The sequence below is a fragment of the Dromaius novaehollandiae genome, chromosome 3 (assembly GCF_036370855.1).
Source record: "Dromaius novaehollandiae isolate bDroNov1 chromosome 3, bDroNov1.hap1, whole genome shotgun sequence".
Lineage (NCBI taxonomy): Eukaryota > Metazoa > Chordata > Aves > Casuariiformes > Dromaiidae > Dromaius > Dromaius novaehollandiae.
This window is the reverse complement of record NC_088100.1, coordinates 8,100,153-8,118,972: the sequence shown is the minus strand read 5'-3', so window position 1 is coordinate 8,118,972 and position 18,820 is coordinate 8,100,153. Positions and strand designations below refer to the sequence as shown.

The following is an 18,820-nucleotide window of genomic DNA, read 5'->3' as shown; positions in this document are numbered from 1 at the left end:
CTGCGAGTTGCTTGCACCCAAATCTGGTGGGTCTGCTCTGCCGGTGAGACCACACTTCAGCTTTGATTTTTGTTCGCCCCTATTTCTGTAGCGGAGAGGCTGGCAGGCGGTGGTGGTGAGTTTGTATTGCGGATTGATGCCATTAATTCATTGCAAATGGGTAGTACAAGTCTTGGGCTGGGAACCGGTATAAATTACTGCCAGTGTGGGCAGTGATTCAGACTGAGGAGCAGCTTTCCAGCAGGAGCAGGACCCCCAACTGCTTTTACAACAGACAGTGTGAGATTATATGAAGATTTTTAAGGAACGTCGGAGGAATGAACCCGCTGATCCAAGAGCTTTCTTGCAGGTTTATAACCTCGGACTGCGTTGGGCGGGTGCCTCACCGGCATGTCCCAGCCATGGTGGCATGGGCACAAGCACTGGCACGCCATGCTGCACCATGAGTCTGGGTTCACGTGGGGTCAATGCAGTGCTGCCTGAGTTAAACCCCTCCATGGTAACCTGAACATGGCTTGCAATCTGGAAAGTTGTTCCTCTGTCTGTGCGGCTCAGGCGACCAGTCCACGTCACCTGAGGATTTCATCATTTGGATAAGTGTCCAGGTTTCAATGCTGATTGTTACCTCTAAGAACCTGAAGGTACCCAGAGGTCCCCACAGCAACTCATTTCATCTCCTCCTAGTGACTGAATTTCTCAGGTGCATTTTAAGGTGCAGGGCTCCTGCTTATCAGACATGTTAGCAGTCTTGATTGAAGACCCTGTTTCTTCCCCTCCTGTCAATATGTATCACTTGTTCTGCTGACTGGGTTGCTTTAACCTCTCTGCTTGATTGCATGGAGCAGGCTAAGTGCCAAGCGTTCCCTGCCAGGATTTCTTTGCTTAATGTTGAGATACGTCTAAAATCCTAGGTACTTTTTTCTGGTGGGTTTAAACATAAATAACTTTTCTTGACACCTTGCTTCAGTTCATGCCATGCTTTGTGTTAGATGCACTCCTCTGTGGGGAATTACAGAGGGTATTTCAAAGGAACCAGATGTTTAATCTTTCTTGTGGAGTTGGCTGCCACACAGAAGCTAACTGGAAATTGTGAGATGTTTTGCACTTGAAAAATCCTTTCCATTTTACTGTCTTTCCAAATCAAACCGTATAAGCTGTGTTAGCTCAGCATCATATAAACTAGAGAAAGGACAGGCTTGCTGTATTCAGTCCCTCCAGTTACCCTTTTGCCAAGATAAACCTTTTCCCTGCAAAATGTCGCCAAGATATTTATGAAGTCTGTAGAGAAAAATGGTCACTTCAAATGAAAAAGTCCAAGGTTCAAGTGCTATAGACATCCGGTGTTGCACTGAGTAAGTTGCTTCCAGAACTTTAAAGGGGTTTAGTTGCAAAAATGAAGACAGGCACCTCTTAGGATTTTTAAGACGTTATACATCTGCATACTTTTGGGAATCTCTCTCTGAAGCCATCTGCATTTTACAGCACTGAATGCCTATTTGGTATTCATCTTTCTCAGCCATCTCAGAGAGAAAAGAGCACAACTCTGCCCCGCAAAGGTGCTGTGTCGATGAACGCGCTGAAGGCTGTGAAGTGCTCTGGGTCGCAGTGCTGAGCCTCCTATTACTGACTCAAGGGGAAAGTTATTTGCAAATGGCAGCATGGTAAAGCTAATCTCCGACCACTGTCTCAGCTGTCAGGAGAGAGGAAGAACTTAATTTACCCTGCTAGATCATCCTGTGAAAGAACCCTTTCCTCTGTGGTTAATAATTTCAATGGGCAAAAGTTAGTCTATAAGAACACTTCCTCTGAATACTTCTCCATCTCCGCTTCTGCTTGTGATGTTATTGATCAGTTGCTGGCTGATTTAGTGACGTTTCTTTTAACCCACACTCATCCAGCAGTCCTGTGGGTAGCATAGCGGTGGCGGCACAGATGCCAAGGTGGGAAAAGCTCTGAATTCCCTGGGTGTGTTCAGGGGAAGAGGATTTTTTCTTTTCCATTTGGTTCTGATTGTTTAAGTGGATGGTGGTGTCATCTTTTCAGAGAGAAGCAGCTCCAACCAGCCTGTGTTATGCCCCAGAGGTGGTTATGAATATCGGGAGGTGGAAGGAGTTGTTTAGGAAGAATAGCCAGTCCGAAACATGAAAGACAAGCAAAAATCTGTTAAAAATTGGACTCCATGTTCTTTTTGTTTCATTTTCTTCATAGGATGCACATGCACGGGTTAGCCAGGATGCAGTCTGGTGAAAAGGGTGTAAAGGCAGACTGACGTGTGTCTTTGGGAGGCCTTTCAGGTGCCCAGCCTGAGATGTAGCAAAGGGAGCTTTATTTTCTGAGGATGCTGAACCTTTTGTCTTCTGAATATCGGGTCCCTTTCAGATGCCTCAAATCTGGCACCCAAAACAGCAGTTCGCTCTGACTGTCTGGTTTATAAGACGATCTCTTTGCTACCCACCTCCTCTCCAGACTTTCTGATGTTTCTCTGGCACAGGTATCCCCCTTGCTTCTGTTCAGTTTCTAGCAGGGGCTATATTTCTTTTACTGACTTCCCATCGATGGATAGTTGCCAGTTCAGGTCTTGCTAGAAACTGCTGTGCCAGCTCTTTGATATGCAGAGGCTGTGGGTTTTTATGTCTGTTTCCTGACCTAGCATGACTCTACTAATAATGCAAGAGCTTCAGTACTGCTATCTTGGCAGCCTAATATAGAAGGTCAGTCCGTAAATATAGCTACAATTCGCTTTGCCTCAGCAAAGACAGTAAGTCAAACACAAGGTAAACACGGTGGTTGGATCACTCCCCTCCCCAGCACCGGCTGTAGCTGTGCAGGGAGATTTAATGGGCGCGATTAAATCTCCTGCTCCGGCTTGACAGCTGATTAGCTGCAGGGGGGCAGGAAGGAATTTCCTTTCTGTTCCAGGGTTGCACACTCTCCCAGTCCTCCCTCATGCTTGTGCCAAGGATCTCAAAGTGCTCCGCTTTTTAAATTATGCTTCATCACACCCCTGCAAAGAGAGAGTCTGGTCTGCAGCGTAGCAGTGGGGAAACTGAGGCACTGAGTGGTGGTAACCTGCTCAGGAGGAGAGGGGCAGCTGCTGTTAGACCTGGGAGAAAAGAGGGCTGACTGGTCCAGCAGTGCGCTCTCAGGGCTTTCATACGTCTAGCAAATGCGTGCCTAGTTTTCAGCTGTCTGTATCTTTAATACAATAAATGTAATCTTTAATATATCTTTAATATGCTTTTATGTATTATATATTAGTGTACAGTTACTGGAGGGACAAACATCTTGCTCCTCTGGAAATTTTAATTTATTTATTGTCTTTCGTTGCTCTGTTCCTCTAATATCTAAGCAGAATGGCAGGTATGTGTGGTTTCTCTCTTTGTATGGAAAAACACTTTGCTCTGAAATAGCCTCAGGTGTTGGCCACTGCAGCAGCAGAGAACTGTTCAGCTCAGTAAATGACATGCCGTTTTGTCCCTAGCAGGCAAATGGGTGAATTTAATATGTGGATTTGCCTTCAGTGGGTGTAAACTGAGGAAGCTGCACTGACTTTGATTGCATTACCATGATGTACAGCTGAAGAGCTGCTCTTGCAACACAAACTAGAGGAAAACACTCTTCTTAAGGCATGCTTTGGTCCAAAGAAGAGACCATGGATGTACTGACACAGCTATCATTGCAGCGCTTGTAGACATGTACTAGCCTAACTCACCTGTGTACTGCTAACACTGTTGCTGAAGAAACATGGAGAGTGGCAGGTATTAGCTGAGTCTTCACCCTTCTTTTTAGGATAGTAGGAATGGAAAATAGGGCTTTCCTAGTGTAGCTAAAGTGTAAAGCCCAAGCGGTGTATTTAAGGTCTCTCAGGGTGGGGAGGGCCTACAGGCACGGTTTCTTCTGTGGTGAATGATTTAAGCTTCATATTTTATGTGAACAGCATCCTCTGGAGTTTGGTCTTGTAAATCCAGAGTGAACAGAAACATTTGATGCGCAGCCTTGAGCCAGGAACCTGACGGCCAGAGAGAAGCAGGGATTTGGACATGCCCTACGCTCCCCACCTATGGGGCTTCCTGCCCAGCCTGCCACCGCGCTAGGAGCAGAGGTGTCTAGCTGGAGCACTCTGAAGATGAGGGCTGAGGCCAAAGACTGGCTTACTCGGCATTTCAGTGCCTGAGCTGGGTGTCTAAAATAAACTGTCTTCATCTGACCCTTAGTCTAGTCTCAAAGCTTAATTATAAATAAACAATATCTTAATCACTTTATAGTTTCTAGCGTTCTCTCACTGCATCTCTCTGTGCTGGCATTTGCAGAGCATTCATCATAGTGGTAAATGAGTGTCTGTTTGGTCTGCAAATGGTATAATTAACTATCAGCAGAGCCCATAGCATAATGCGATAATTCTCATTCTGACCAGCTGAAATAACTCACTCTAACAACTGTGTTCTTCCTATTCCTCTCTTTCAGTTCCCAAGAAGCTTCTGCATGAAACCCAGCCAAGACCAACCAATTACCAAGGATTTCAGAAGCCACATTTTCCACTGCGGACGAGGACGTTTGATCCCAATGTTATAGGGGACGGCGTGTTCCTTTCTGATGTCTCTCCTTCCAATATAGGGCGTGCTCTCCCAGGTAGCTATGACTGTTGTGGTGTTGGCCCAAACCTAACTGTGATGTGGTAACCCTTCCCCTCTGTCTTCCCTTACAGAGGCTACACTGGAATCCTTATTTGTGTTTCTGTATTGTTCCCAAACCCCATCCATTTCACGGTCAGAAGCAGAAGTTTCAAGGCATGACCACCAACTGACTAAAGTGAACTGTGAAACTTGCACCGGCTTTTGAAATAGCAGTCACGGCCATGCATGTCAAAACTCATCAGAGAAATACTTTGCAGGCCCATCTAATACAGTGGCAAAGAAAAATGAGGGCAGAGACAGTAGGAGATCTGTATCATAGGGGATAGAGAAGTTTCCAACTGAGCTTTGAAATATGTTATTTCCATAAAATGCAAAGTCAAGAGATATGAGTGAAGTCAAATCTTGGCTCTCCAGGGATAGGTGAGTAGGAGGAAGGGGTGGTATATGGTAATGAAAAGCACAGGTAAGCATGTATTGGGCCGGCTGGTGTGTTTTTGCATTGCTTTTCCTAACAGGCAGGAAGAGGGTACATGATATTACTCCTGAAATTCCCGTCCTATGCTCCCAGAGATTCAGCTCAATGGAGGGGGTGAGCAGAGCTAATTTGACTCTGTCTACATACTTCACGAAGTTAACCTACAGCCTGGATAATCAATCCGCAGATAACTGAGAGTCAGCAATAACAGATTTGTCAGTTTGGAGGCCTGACTGAAAAATTGTCAGGAAAAGGAATTTTGGGTCAACCTGAAATAAATTTTCTAGTCCTGGTGATTCTTTTAAGCAAGATAAAAATACTGAACTCATTTTCATTAAGATTCATCTAAACATTTCACTTCTACAAATGACACCTTTTGTTTAGTTTTCACATTGTTTATCCATTCATTTTTAAAATATGCACCACTTTTCAAACACAGATGTCATTTTGAAATTAAAAGCTAAAAAAAATTGTTTTGAAAATAGCAAAAGGAAATATTTGGACATTTCTGAAACCTCCCTTCCCCTTTTTACTTCTTTTTATAAAACTATCCGCTAGAGTCAGTCTAATTGCATGAAATAATCTCTGTTACGCTAACACTCCATTGACAGAAAAATGTACTGCTAGCTGAAACAATTTTGCTCAGCTTTGGTGTGAAGTCACACAGAGACCACTAGAGTGACCGGGAAGAGCTCAGAAAGGGTGGAGGTGGTGAAAAGAAAACCAATAGTAGGTGAGCTGATTAAACAACTATAATGTCTTCACAGCTAGAAAGGGGAAAAGGAGATGTCTTTTCATATGATCCTGGAATGAATGGCAGACTGGGGAACTAAATGGCAGAGCAACACATGGTCCCTGTGATTTTATGTTTGTTTGTTTTTTCCCTTCTGCATAACCCACATCATTTTTTGCCTTCTCTGTCTGTGCTTGTACAATCCTACAGATTACAAAACCAGTTCTGTGGTTTTGTGGTGCTCTTTGCTGGATTATAGTGTATGCAGATGAGTATTCATTTAGAAACTTGTTTGATCACACATGTCCTTCAGACAAATCAGAGGAAAAAAATGAGATTCTTCTTACATCTCACATGAGAGAAGTTATGCCTTATTCTCTCTCCTGAAAGACACCATTACTGCCCAGCATGGTTTGCATGGGATGGCCGAAACCCAGCAGAAGTGGCCTCCCTCTGAGCCTTTCTTGGCTGATCTGGCACATGCACGTAGACATCACATAGATGTCTATTTGTGAGCAACTACATCAAGCTCTAAGTGTTTGCTACATGGAAAGCTGAATGACCATCTAGGATCTGTCAACTGTGTTGACTAGGGCAGGATTCAGTTGCCTCATCGTAGATGCACAGTGCTACCTGAGATGCTCTGAAGTATCCAAGACATCTGCAGGGGCTTGGCAGATATGAGTTAGGATCTCTGAAAGGCATCACTCTTTTGGGCTGGTAGAGGCCAGGTGGGAAACTGCAGAGAATTTCAAATGGCAGTTGACATTCCTGTAGGCAGCTGAATTAAGCTTCTAATATTTGCTGACTTTAATGAGAACTTCGATGTGTATCTGCCTACAGATACAGATATGCAGGCACATTCATCCCAACTCCGAAGTAACATCTAATCCGTGTTGCCTGTAGTAACTGTGCAGGCAACAATGTTTTACCTATGTTGCATGTTGGCTAGTGGTTTGGTGATTAGAAGGACCCTCTCAGGACACATCTGCAATGGCAGTGCTGTGTGGTGCCCAACTGACTGGGCCTTTTTCTTCCTAAAATCATGCTTAAAGCTTGCCTCTGCTGTGATTCCTGCAACTGGGCATTACTAGGTAAGTGGTGAGCTTTTACTGAACTCCCTTTGCTTCTCTGTGCTTTTGACATACACTCCATCAGTCCACCTCTGTTTTTGTCATCCACTGCATCCTCTTCTCTGTTACCTCTCTGAACAGCCTCTCAGTCTTGGACTGGGCTGCGTAGATGCTATTGACATAGCAATCCTGCTAATCCGTAATGGAAGCTGCCTTTGTTGCCAAATCTAGCCTATCGAGGCTCCTTTGATCTTTAGGATTGTCAGTACACAGGAAGCCCCCACAGTAAGCCTTCATTTCTACCAGTGGTCAGCTAACCAAACCCTGGAAGCAAGCTGGACCCTTACTAATGCCGGTCCTGTCTCTTTCTGTCTTCCAGTCTGTCTCCACCAAACTCCTTTCTCCAAAATCCATAGGTAGGGATAGGAAAGCTAGAGATAGGGATAGGGAGCTGAGACAAACTAGTGACTGAGTCCTAAAAAGACTTTGCAAAGGAGCTTGGACTATATCTTAATGCTATCACATAGAAGGAAGCAGCATAATTAGTAACATGGGCAGCAAGGTAGGATTTAAGCTGTCGAAGAATGGCCCACATGGTTCAGACTGTACCAGGATCTTTAGGATGAATGTAGATGTTCCCTAAGTTAAAGAAGTTACTTTGTTCTTAGCAAACAGCCCTGTGCAAGTGCTCAGGCCTCAAAGGTGAGAATAACTGGTGTGATAAATCATAACCTTTTTGCTCTCGGTTGAGGTTTTTATCTGATCGCACTGCCATTGCCATTTCAGAAGAGAGGAAATTAAATCACAGAAAATTTATTACTACTACAAAGGTGAATAACAGAAAGGTTTACATTGAGGGCAGTGGCCTAGTTTTTAGAAATGACAAACATCTCCTGCTTCCATGGATTTCTTTGCAGGAACAGTGGTAGAGAAAAATCAAGGCCCTTGTACAGACATGGATTTTTGGGGCTGTGAGAATAGGGAGCAGATTAGAGGGCATGCTAATGTTTCTACTGCTTAAATATGAATTAAAAGTTTTTGCAAAGCCTTGCTATTGATTTCCTGCTGAATGTCCTTTTGCCCTTTTGTGCCCTGGTGCCTCCATTTGTAAAACTGATTTTCAGTGATCTCTGTGCTCCCAAACCTCTCAGATTCTTTGGATATTTCTTCCTTTTGGATCTGCCACCGAGGCATCCACGTCAGAAAACTTTGCTTGGGGGCCAGTTATTAACACCTTGGTAGCTTGTAATGTGTGCCTTTCCCAAGGCCACGCAGCTATTCAGTGGCAGAGATACGACAGCGCCCGCATTGCTTGGGGCTAATCTCTCGCAGTAACACCTGGACATCCATCACCACTGCCTCTGCTCTGAGGATTAGGATTTGGCATTGCTACACACAGGTTTGTGCACTCAGCCCCTCCGTCCAGTATTACCTGTTCTCTTTCACACCCCTAAATGCCTGTTACTTGTTTCCCTGGGCTGAGCCGCTTCCTGGCGTGCACGACGTGAGGCCGAACGGGACGGCTCGCTGTGCTGGAGTTGCGGGGAGTGCGGGCGGATTGGGCAGCCAGGGAGCACAGACATTCGTGCTCTGTGGCTGCTCCCAAGGTGTCTCTGCTTGCACGGCACTGATGGTGTTATATGAGATGGACCTGACAGTTTCCTGAATTTAATACTTGCAGATAAGTGGAAGCCAGGCGCAATTCTGTGATTTTTATGGTGCCTTGCTTGCTTTTTGGCCAGAACCAGATCCCAGGGAAGGAAGCTGGAAAATGTGTAATAGCTACAGTGAAACAATCACATGGATGATGGATCTGGATCCTGTGCACCAATTTTTGTGTGTGTTTAAAACAATTAGTGTTTTGTGACTAGCAGGGGTGTCTGCCAGCAGATCAAGGTGCAGGGAGTACTCAGCAGTGAGCTGATAAGGTCTGAAAGGGTCTCTTTGAGCCTCCTGGAATTAGCTGCCTTCTTAGCTCCAGTCTTCGACAAATAAAATCAAATCATTAACCCATGTTCGCTCACCTCTCCAAAGGGGAAATGATGTCTGGGTGAAACACAATGCGAGCAAGCTTCTGAAGGAAGTCATAAACTCAGATCCGCCCTTCCCTGAGAAGGCCGGAGAGAAAGCAGCTCTGTTTGCCAGGTGTGGATGGATCACTACAGAGTTAGTGTGGCACCGGCAGAGGGTTGCCGATTCTGCCTGTGTTTTCCGAGCTGGTGTGCCGAGTTATTACAAGCTTAGCTGAACTCACTGTTGATAAAAGCTCCTTTGATTTACATAAGAGAAAAGAAACCTGATTATATATTTGCTGTAACGTAGGTGGGTGTGTCTAAATGGTGACATGAAAGAGCAGGAGACGGGGGGAGAGAAGATGCTGTCTGGATACAAACACTGCATGTGTTCAGCTGAAGCTAACTGACAAGATTTAGTTGCCAAAGAGGGGAAATCTGGGTGGCTTTTTGCTGAGCAGATGTTGACCCTGTGGGGATAGGGCAGGACAGGGCTGGGGCACATGCCTCGTTCCTCATTCCCTTTCTGTTCCAAAGCAGAGAAGAAGAAAGGGAGATCAGCCACCTTCTACCCTCTAGAAATCACTCCCATCCTGCTTCCTGTGGATGAGACACAACCGCCAGCGTTCAACAGCAGCATGGAGCCCGTGGGCGTTAGCACGGAGATGGCACTGCTCAGCAACATCCTAGCAGCGTACTCCTTTATCACAGGTAGGTGTTGCGGCTGCAGTCTGTCTGGGCTCTCACAAGCTCTTTGCAGACCCTCAGTTGGGTCTACATTTCACAGTCACCTAGGGCTAAATCTGCCCCTGTGAACTGTTTATATTTTTCATTTGTCTCTCAGCAAGTTCTCCCTTGGAAGACCTGACCAGAGCAGCTCTAGCAGATAGTATAACAGCGTTTACTGGGCTCTGCCTTCCCCTGGACTTGCTCTTATATGAAGTTAAATACAATGTATTTTTACATGTGGTATTATTCCTGATGCTCCGTTTTCCTGGAGATCAAAGGCTGGCTTATTAGGGAGGCGAGCTTGTCCTGTAATTTGGAAAATGAGCAGCATTACCCTGCTTAAGAGAACTTGGCTTATCTTCAGTAGAAGTGTGAAGATGAAATAACTTGAGCGTCTGCTTAATTGTATATTTAAATCTGGTTTGGAGTAAGATATCCCTGGATCACAGTTTATCTTTCACCCACATGTGTCTTTAAAGTAGCAGAGGAGCTGCCTTCTATTTAAATTTACTTTAAAAAGTTGCTCTTGACATAAAGATTGTACCCCTTATTCAGTGCTTGGGGTCAATGCCACTGGTAGCAAGAAGTCCAGCAGAGACAGATGATGTAGTGCAATAACTTCCCATCCTGCAATTGCATGAGGGACCTTGTCACCAGTAGGGATTGCCTACAGAGTTGGAAGAACCTACCCAAAAGAAGGAGGAGTGCAGGCTGAGTAGCAGCACCTATACTGATTCAGCATATTTTAGGCCAATCTCTGCTGCTTTCCTGAGGAGGGCCCTAGTTTCTGTGTAGCTAGTCTCCAAAGGCAGGACACACTGTTTGTAGTCACTTTTTCTTATGGGATTGAAAGCTGTTCTAGATTTGTTTAACAAAACATTTGTATGCACCTTGCCAGTAATATTAACGTCTTACTCTTCCACTACCTGCTGCAAATAATTCTGTATACTGCAGCAAGTCTGCTAGCACCACACTAATGCAATTAGGTAATTCTGTTGCGTTGGGGTCTGTGTAACTAAAACGCCTGTACTTGTGAGCCACAGTTTTTTATGTCTTTGTGCCATTGGGTTTGCTTATTCATTAAATACTAATTCATTCTTGGTGTCAGGCACATGTACTTGCTCAGATCACCGCCATGGTACTACAGACAAGTATTTGGATTTGAAACCACCCATTGCATTTTGGCAGTGGTCAGTAGTTAGTAAGAACATTCCTGTACATTTAGTGGAGGTTCCTTCTAAGAAAAATCCATGATGGTGAACCCAAGGTTCTGCCCCTCCACATGTCTAATGATGGCATCAGGACCTGGCTTTTCATGTCACCTTTAAGAAGCAGACAGCTTTAATGGAAGCAGTAATGTTCTTCACAGGTGATGGCTGAGTAGGATATATTTTTGTTGCATGGACTTCTGGTAAAACAAACTTTAAATGAATCTTCTGTCACATTCTCCCTTCTCTTACCTGCAGCTGCTATTTTTGACATGAAAACGTCTTCATTCCCAAACATGCTATAAAATAAAATGCTATTAACATTATTTTCTCCACCTGAACAGTAATAGGCAGCAGAAGGTTGCAGGAGTTATGGTAGGGGACAGTTGGGACTGAGATTCAGGACTGTTGACTGTGCCACATGGACTTCAGTTCTGTCTACCACAGTAGCACTCTTTGACCCTTTATTTGTTTTGTAGGGCACAAAGGCCTCAATTCATCCCCTTCACAAGGTGTCAGTCTTGGCAGGAGCCTCTATGTTTTACTGCAACACAAATAATAAATAATGACAGCTTTAACTGTCCTGTTGGTGTGGGATTTGCTTGCCCTTTCAAGTGTGGTCTCCCTGTGATATGTTCAGATCCTCTGGATGTCAAATAGGTAAAGCTCAGATATCACAATTTTAATTTCCAGTGATGAGTTCAGGAGCTTGTTGTTAATGTTTTCCAGTGCACTTAACCATGACTTTAGATGAATTTTAGTCTCAATGACATATGTGTTGTTTGTTACTTATTATAAAAATTGATGGCTGCTTCATGGGTTGAAGCATCTAAACTATCTTTATCTGCTATGTGTAATTTGGCCCTCTGCTTTTAATGGAGAGGATGGATTTGGCATGGTTTATTTTGTTATATGTGAATGCGAAGTGGTTTTAGATGATGTGTTCAAAGACAAGCTGTCTCACAGGGCACAAATATTATTTGCATAAAACTAGAGCGCTGCAAAGCTCTCACCCATCCTATTGCAGATTTTGAGCAACAGAACACTTGGAAATTTTTGTGCTTGTCTGAATTGGGGGCCCTGAAGGCAGCTTAAGCCACAGCAGCTGCTGATGTCCACAGTGGAGCTGTTATGGTGGCTCGGGAGAGGCATGGTGTAGGGCGACCAGGGAGGGCCAGTTCACACATCTTCCCACTGCTCCTGACCACAATCTCTGTGCCAAAGGGAAACATTAGTGCAAGAACTCCTCTGTTTGATGGCACCAAAAAGTCCCTGAGGTAAAAGTTGGATACTGAAACTACTGTATTCAGGGTTTCCCTGTACCAAGGAGTTGGCTCAAGACAGTAGCTTGCAAGAAAAATTTGTAAGCAGGCAGGGGCAATACATAAAGATGTATTTTTTCTGTTGGGGCAGAGCGTAGTGTATACCCTCAGACCCACTCCAGGAAAAGGAAGTTACAGGGACTTGGTATTTCATGGGTCAAGTGCACGCTTGAAATGATGAGCCACTCTACTCCTTTTTCTGCCTTCAGACAGTGCGGTGTCTCTTAGTCTAGGGAGAACATCCAGAAATCAGTGGGATCCTCTCTCTGCTCACTGTTGTGAGCGTTTACTGTACAAAACGACAGGTCTGGGTGGGCAACAGAAGGTGAAGAGCCTGCAGGCACCTATCCCTTGCACTGTTGGCACATGTAGGGTCTTACAGTGCACACAGTGGAGAAGTATCTACCTTAGAAAGAGGCTTTGTGCTTGTTTCCACCATCTTTTTGGCTGAAGTCCCTGTATAAAAGTTGGGAATGTTTCTATTGACAAGAGTGAAAGGAGTGAAAAATCACAGCACAGCAGAAAGCAAAGCCTCTTTGCAGAAGTGTTGGTTTTCACCATCAAATTTGTTAGCAGCTGATGTTATGGTTAGGAGTATCAAAGCCAGTTAGGTGTTAGTCTCATACCAGCTTCCAGAACTTTGAAAACAACATTTATTCAGAAACAGGGAGAAGGAGTAAGCAATGTCAGTGACGAATGAATTTATCAGGTGAGGGGACCAAACAAACAAGTCTGATTTAGGGCTCAGTCCTGCAAGGGACTCAGGGGTGCCCTTAATTTGAAGGTTATTGTCTTTATAGGATTGGATTTTTAATTATATGCAATCTTTGCCTGTAAACCTCAGACCTGTTTTTTGCTATGGATCTGATTCAAAGCTCATCTGATGGTTTGGAAAGACTTTGCCGATCTCAGTGACAGCTGGAACTGTCTTTGCAGTCACAGTGGACCAGCAAGACCAGAACCGTGCCTTGTGTTTGTACCAATATTAAGTGGCCAAGTTGTATCAGAACACTTCTAATGCCTTCCTTTGGACAGAGGACTTACTCCAGTTTTGTTATTGCATTCATGCTGAGATAGTTGGAGGAAAACCTCCACAAATCTGTGTTCTCCTCCCAAAAGCAAAGCTATGCTGCCAAGCTATTAACAAGGGGCTTCCAAAAAACAACCCAGGGGGACATCATTCCAATTTTCAGACTGCTTGGTCTGAGCCTTATTAATAAGGGGCTCCTGGAGAGCTTCCTCTATTCTACCAGAGGATTTCAGCAGCCTGTGGGGCTAACTGTAAATTCTCCAGAAAATATTGTTCCTACTGTTTGTCTGGCTGTGCTTAATGCTGAACCTTTTACTGGGGCCCTCTGAAATTCCCCTCCCCACTGAGGTTTTTGAATGTATGAAGCCATCACAGGAAGCTAGCCTCATTAATGCCTAGATTGTTTTTTATTTATTGAAACAATTTATTATAATAGCAATAACAACCTTGGCCTGGGGCATTTCCTGGGGAATTAATGGCAGTCTGGGCTGATGCTCCCAGCAGATTGCTAGCCCTCAGGAAGCAGGCTCCATAATTGCTGCTGGTTTGATTGGAAAAACAAAATAAAATGTGTTTCTAATTTTTGGCCAGTTTGAATGCCTAGAAACTGGTGGCTTTTGTATAAAGGATTATAAAGAGCATATATCTTTTGTGTGCATGGATTAAATGCAGGCTTGAATTAGTGACATTTTCATCAATGCTTTCAGTCTAGAAAGAGAAATGCCAAGAAGGGGAAAGGTAACCCCAGCTAAAGAGATTGACAGCAGCTTGGTTCTGCTAAAAGTTTAGGAGAAAAACATAGCTCTGAGCTGTCATCCACAGCAGTGGAAAAAAAAGCTATACTGGTCAAAATTTATGTGTTAAAGGGTGTGATAGTGTACACATACACATGCATGCGTATGAAAAGTATGTTAAGTCCTGTTACTGATATACATGCCCCTTTAAAGAGTATTTTCCAATATAGCAAGTGTTTTGAGGTGCTTCAGTATCTGGATGATGAGTCTGAAACACCATGAAGTTTTTGGAAGATGCTGAGCATTCATTTTCTAAAGAGAAGGCCTCTTTTTTGGTCTTTGCAAGCAGGACGTACGGTGGGGGAGTCTCTCAAAGCCACTAATCAGGTGTCAAAACCCCCAATCCAGGCTATTGCTGACTTGGCTACTTGAAGTGAGAAAAAGCAGAGCCCCTGATTTGTAGCTGAAGTTGCTCTTTCGGTTGTGCAAAGAGATGTTGCTGTGTGAGTAGATTGTATGTATGATAAATGCCAAGACTGCAGTTGAACGTAGGGTTACAGCTCAGTGAAGAAGTCCAGGCAGTGTCTCAGATGTTGACAGAGTAGCTGTAGGAGCTCATAAATGCCAGTGGAGCCCAAAGATTCAATTACAGCCATTTCACTGAATGAAGGACTATGGATACAGGCACAAGCTGGGTATGCAAAATGGTTGCTTAACTAGCAATTGAGCTGCAGCTTGCTCATGAGCTGTATACAGTGGCAGGGAAAAAGGAACGTGGAGGAGGGAGGAAAAGGAAGACATGGACAGAAATGGGGGAAGAGAAACCATATGTGCCTGTGTCTCAGGCTCCAGTCTGTGTTTTTTTATGGGTTGCTTTAAAAGAGTGAGCGGTGGAACTAAGGCAAGCAAATCAAGCCCATCTGTGTGCAGGAATGTGGCACTCAGAAAAGTGTGCCTGGCATGCTGTCAGCCAGGCAGAGAGGAGGCAGACTGGATTCAGCGTCTTCCATGGCAAATAGACCAGTCCTGCTCATTTGTTCTTCCCATTTTGGGTGTCCTTGGAGCCTTTTTTTTGCCAATTTTTAAAGAAAGCTCTGCAATTAGTGTCCTGGTTTATATGGCAACTGGAGGTAAAAACAGTATCAGGGATGATTCCAGTTTTCCCGGGGTTTCTGAATCTCTGGAATTGAGGTTGCTACTTTACTGTTTACACAGTACCAGAGACAGTGTCTTTGCTATTGCATAGGCAGGGCTGCAGTTTTAAATAAAGTTCTGGGCCTTGAATTCAGTGTTACCATTAATTTCACTGGAGCCAGGATTTCACCCAGCCAGACTTCTACAAGAGCTATTGGTGCATCCTTCATGCCCATTCTCATTCCTTCTCTTCTCCTCTACCTTTGGCTTTTTGCTGGCTCTTTCTTGTCAAAATATCTTAGCTTAAAACCTCTGGCCTTGGCCTCACTTCTCTTTCCAACTACTGCTGCCTTTCTTTCCTCTCTTTTACAGACTTGTTGAACACAGCAATTGCAGATCTCTCCTCCCCCTTTCTTGTAGTCCCTCTCTAGGCTGTTTTTTTCTCGTGCCCTCTGCTCTAACCACTTAAGGCATAGTCTTATGTTTTGTTAGCCAGATTTCAGATTTGCACAACGTCTTCCTTGCCCTTGGCCTGTCAGTTACCTTTTAGATCCCTTTGGTTAGAGAGTATATGCAGAGCAAAAAGGAACTTGCCTGTAACTGTGCCATGAGCATCTCCAGGCAATGACCTTCACAGAGCCTTGAACCATGCACAGATCAGTTTTTGGATTTTGACCACAGAATTGTAGAATAATTTAGGCTTGAAGGGGCCTCTGAGGTCACCTGGTCCAACTCTCTACTCAGAACATGGCTAACTTCAAACTTAAAGACAACTTTTAAGTTAGAGCAGGTTGATTAATCTCATGTCCTGTTGAGTTTTGAAAATATTCAGATAGTTTCCAGTTCATCTCCTGCAGACTTTCCTTTAAGGAAACCAGCCGGAGAAAGCAATTTATATAAACACAGTGGAGAAAGTGAAGGCAGAGTGGAGTTGTTTAGTCACAGGGATCTTTCTCAGCTGGTTCTCAGCTGGTGGGAACTGTTACAGGTCCATCACCAAGTTCAAGGGTGCTGGACACATCTGAGGAACCAACTGCATCCTTGAGTCCCTTTCCGGAGTTCCACCAGACACAGTGGAGTACAGAGAGCCTTGGCACTCCTGCTTGATTCATCTTCTCCCTTTCAGTGTAGCGATTACCCTGGAATGTGCTGAGATGATTCAGCCCAGGGAAATTGCAGTAACGTTTATCATAATTATGCTTTGAGAAGTCCAATGAACCACAAAAAAAGTAGTAAATAAACAAGATGACCTAGTTTAAAAGGCATTGTGGATCCTTTGGAGTCTTGTTATATCACCTCTGAAATGTTGTTATGCAGGATCCATCCTGTTAGTGTACTAACTCCAACTACAGGTATACATTTTGGTGGTCTGGGCGGAAAGCCAGCACACTTGCCTTAGATAAGCAAATCAAACCTATGAATAAATAATATGCAATTTTCCATGCTGCAAGGCTTGCCATTTCAGCTTGGCAACAGCTCAGAGAGTGTATAAAGCTTTATAATCATCTTTATTCCTTGTATAATGGTAATGGATGTGGCAGAAAGGTGCACTTAGCTGCTGCTGAGTATACAGCATCCTCATCTCAATCCCACTCGCACCGCCACTGAAATCAGTATTTAATTCTGTGGGCTGCTCCTTTCAATGCCAGACAACTCTAAGATGTAACTGTTGCTAGCCCACACTCTGCATGCGGGTAAATGACTTGGCAGCAAGTCCACCCTTTAAATTCCCCTTCCTGATTTGCCCAGGGAGAGCAATGGAAGGCTTGGAAACATAAGGAACCGTCAGGAACTCTGCCTCTCCAGAGACCATTGCAGGTACTTGCACAGGGAACCTGTGTGCGCTTTAAGGGATTTTCATCTCTGATAATCACTTCCTTTCCCCTTTCAGAAAACCCGGAGCGGGCTGCTCTGTATTTTGTCTCTGGAGTATGCATTGGACTCGTCTTGACCCTGCTCGCCTTGGTGCTAAGGGTGTCTTGCCGAACTGACTGCAAACGCTCATCTGCGAAAAAGCCTCCACGGGAGCGGGAGAGCGACAGCGACAGCAGCGACAGTGACGACGATTCAGACACCACTTCGGACCTGTCGGCCCGCAGGCACCGCAGGTTCGAGAGGACTTTGAACATGAACGTCTTCACGTCGGCGGAGGAGCTGGAGCGAGCTCAGCGGCTGGAGGAGCGGGAGCGCATCATCCGGGAGATCTGGATGAACGGCCAGCCGGACATCCCAGGGACCAGGAGCCTGAACCGTTACTACTAAGTGATGGGGAATCCCAAAAGTCCAGCACTGCAGCCTGGGGCTCCTCCACGAGGAGGGAGGAGAAGAGGGAGGAAAGGAGTATTACGTGGGTGTCTCCCCTTCTCCTTTCAGGAGTGCTACGTGGTGCAGTGTGGATGGACAGCAATAAAGCTTTCCCTGTCTCCTTTTCCCTGACATATTGCTATTGCTCCTCTTCATGGAGACTCTCTGGTTACGGCAGAGGTGGTTGCCAACTTCATTTCTTAGCAGTAGGCAGGAAGCTGACAATTGACGTCCTCCCATGTGGGGCTTTGAGTTCGGTGTGCTGCGGTACAGTTGCTCCTCTCTCTGTTGGGGAGAGAAGTCATCCAGGTTTTGGTTTTGATTTTGGATTTTTTGGTTTCCCTTTCCTGAGGATTTTGGGATAATTGTGAACAAAACTGCAGGTCTGGAAAGTGATTTGGCAAGGGAGGGGGAGGTACATCCTGACCAACTGTCTTGTGACTTCAGAAGCCATGAGATTAACCTAATTAAAACCCATTGGCAAATATGACTTGTTAAGAACTGGGGAATGGGGTGGGGGGAGGGGGGATTCTTCCATCGTGAAATCATCTCGGTGCTTGGATGTTTGCCATAGTGTATACAGTTATTTATGGCTGTCTTTTCATCTTCCTTTTCAATGGGAACATTTTTTTTTTTACTGACACCTCAGGGATAAAATCCTATATTTTTTTTCAGTCCGTTCTCCCTGCTGGTCCCTATCAAACAACCCACCTCCAACAGTGAAATTATGGTAATATAAGAGATGTGTCAGTGATTGGTGAGATGTTAACAACCTCAAAGAGGTTGAAAAGGGTTTTCTTTTTGTTTGTTTTGTTTTAAATATATATATATATATATTTGAAGATGCTGCACAGGAATGTGCCTTATTCTTTTTTTGTTGTTAAACTACAGTTTTCCTATGAATAGCAATGCACAATGTTTTATATATTTTATTAAAAAATAATAAAAAAAAGGTTTACGTTCACCAGAGGAAAATGGAGACAGAAGAAGCCACATATGACAGCAGAATGGGAAATAAATGCTGAATAAACTCTGGTTTGCTTCTACACACTTGAATTTGCATCCTCACTTTTGGCATAGGTGTTGCTTGAGGGAAATGCGTTGGAACAGTAATACACCTCTGCAGGCAAGCAGGGCTGACATCCTCTCCATGCAGGAACCTGGAGGCACTTTTTCCTTTGGCCTCAGCCCATCAGTCTACTTCTGTGGTGCACATGGGCAGGAGCAGCTGAGGGATGAATTGGTTCTCAAAGGGCCATGCCAAAGCCTAACCGTGTCAAGGGAAAGAGCCCCAGTGATTTCATGATGCTTTGAGTCTGTCTGGATGAGAAGCAAATGCTAAATGAACCAAAATAGCACTTGGAAGAAAAAGTAAAACATCTTTTAGTGCTCCTCCAGGTGCCCTGTGGAGTGTTTGATGGGTTGTTGACAT

The 18,820-nt window shown here is 44.5% G+C and overlaps 1 protein-coding gene across 6 annotated transcripts in view; it reads left to right on the top strand.

Moving 5' to 3' along the window:
• EVA1A (eva-1 homolog A, regulator of programmed cell death) overlaps positions 1 to 18,434 on the top strand; it is a 210,713-nt gene extending 192,279 nt beyond the window's left edge. For 5 of the 6 annotated variants that reach the window (XM_026092331.2, XM_026092334.2, XM_064508332.1 and 2 more), the window contains 3 exons: positions 4,465 to 4,629; positions 9,465 to 9,638; positions 16,976 to 18,434. In XM_026092331.2, the coding sequence (XP_025948116.1) occupies positions 4,465 to 4,629; positions 9,465 to 9,638; positions 16,976 to 17,346 (710 nt within the window). In that variant the 3' untranslated portion in view covers positions 17,347 to 18,434. The remainder of the gene's footprint in view (positions 1 to 4,464; positions 4,630 to 9,464; positions 9,639 to 16,975) is intronic. The other variant, XM_026092332.2, reaches the window with a different exon arrangement.
• The last annotated feature ends 386 nt before the right edge of the window (positions 18,435 to 18,820 follow it).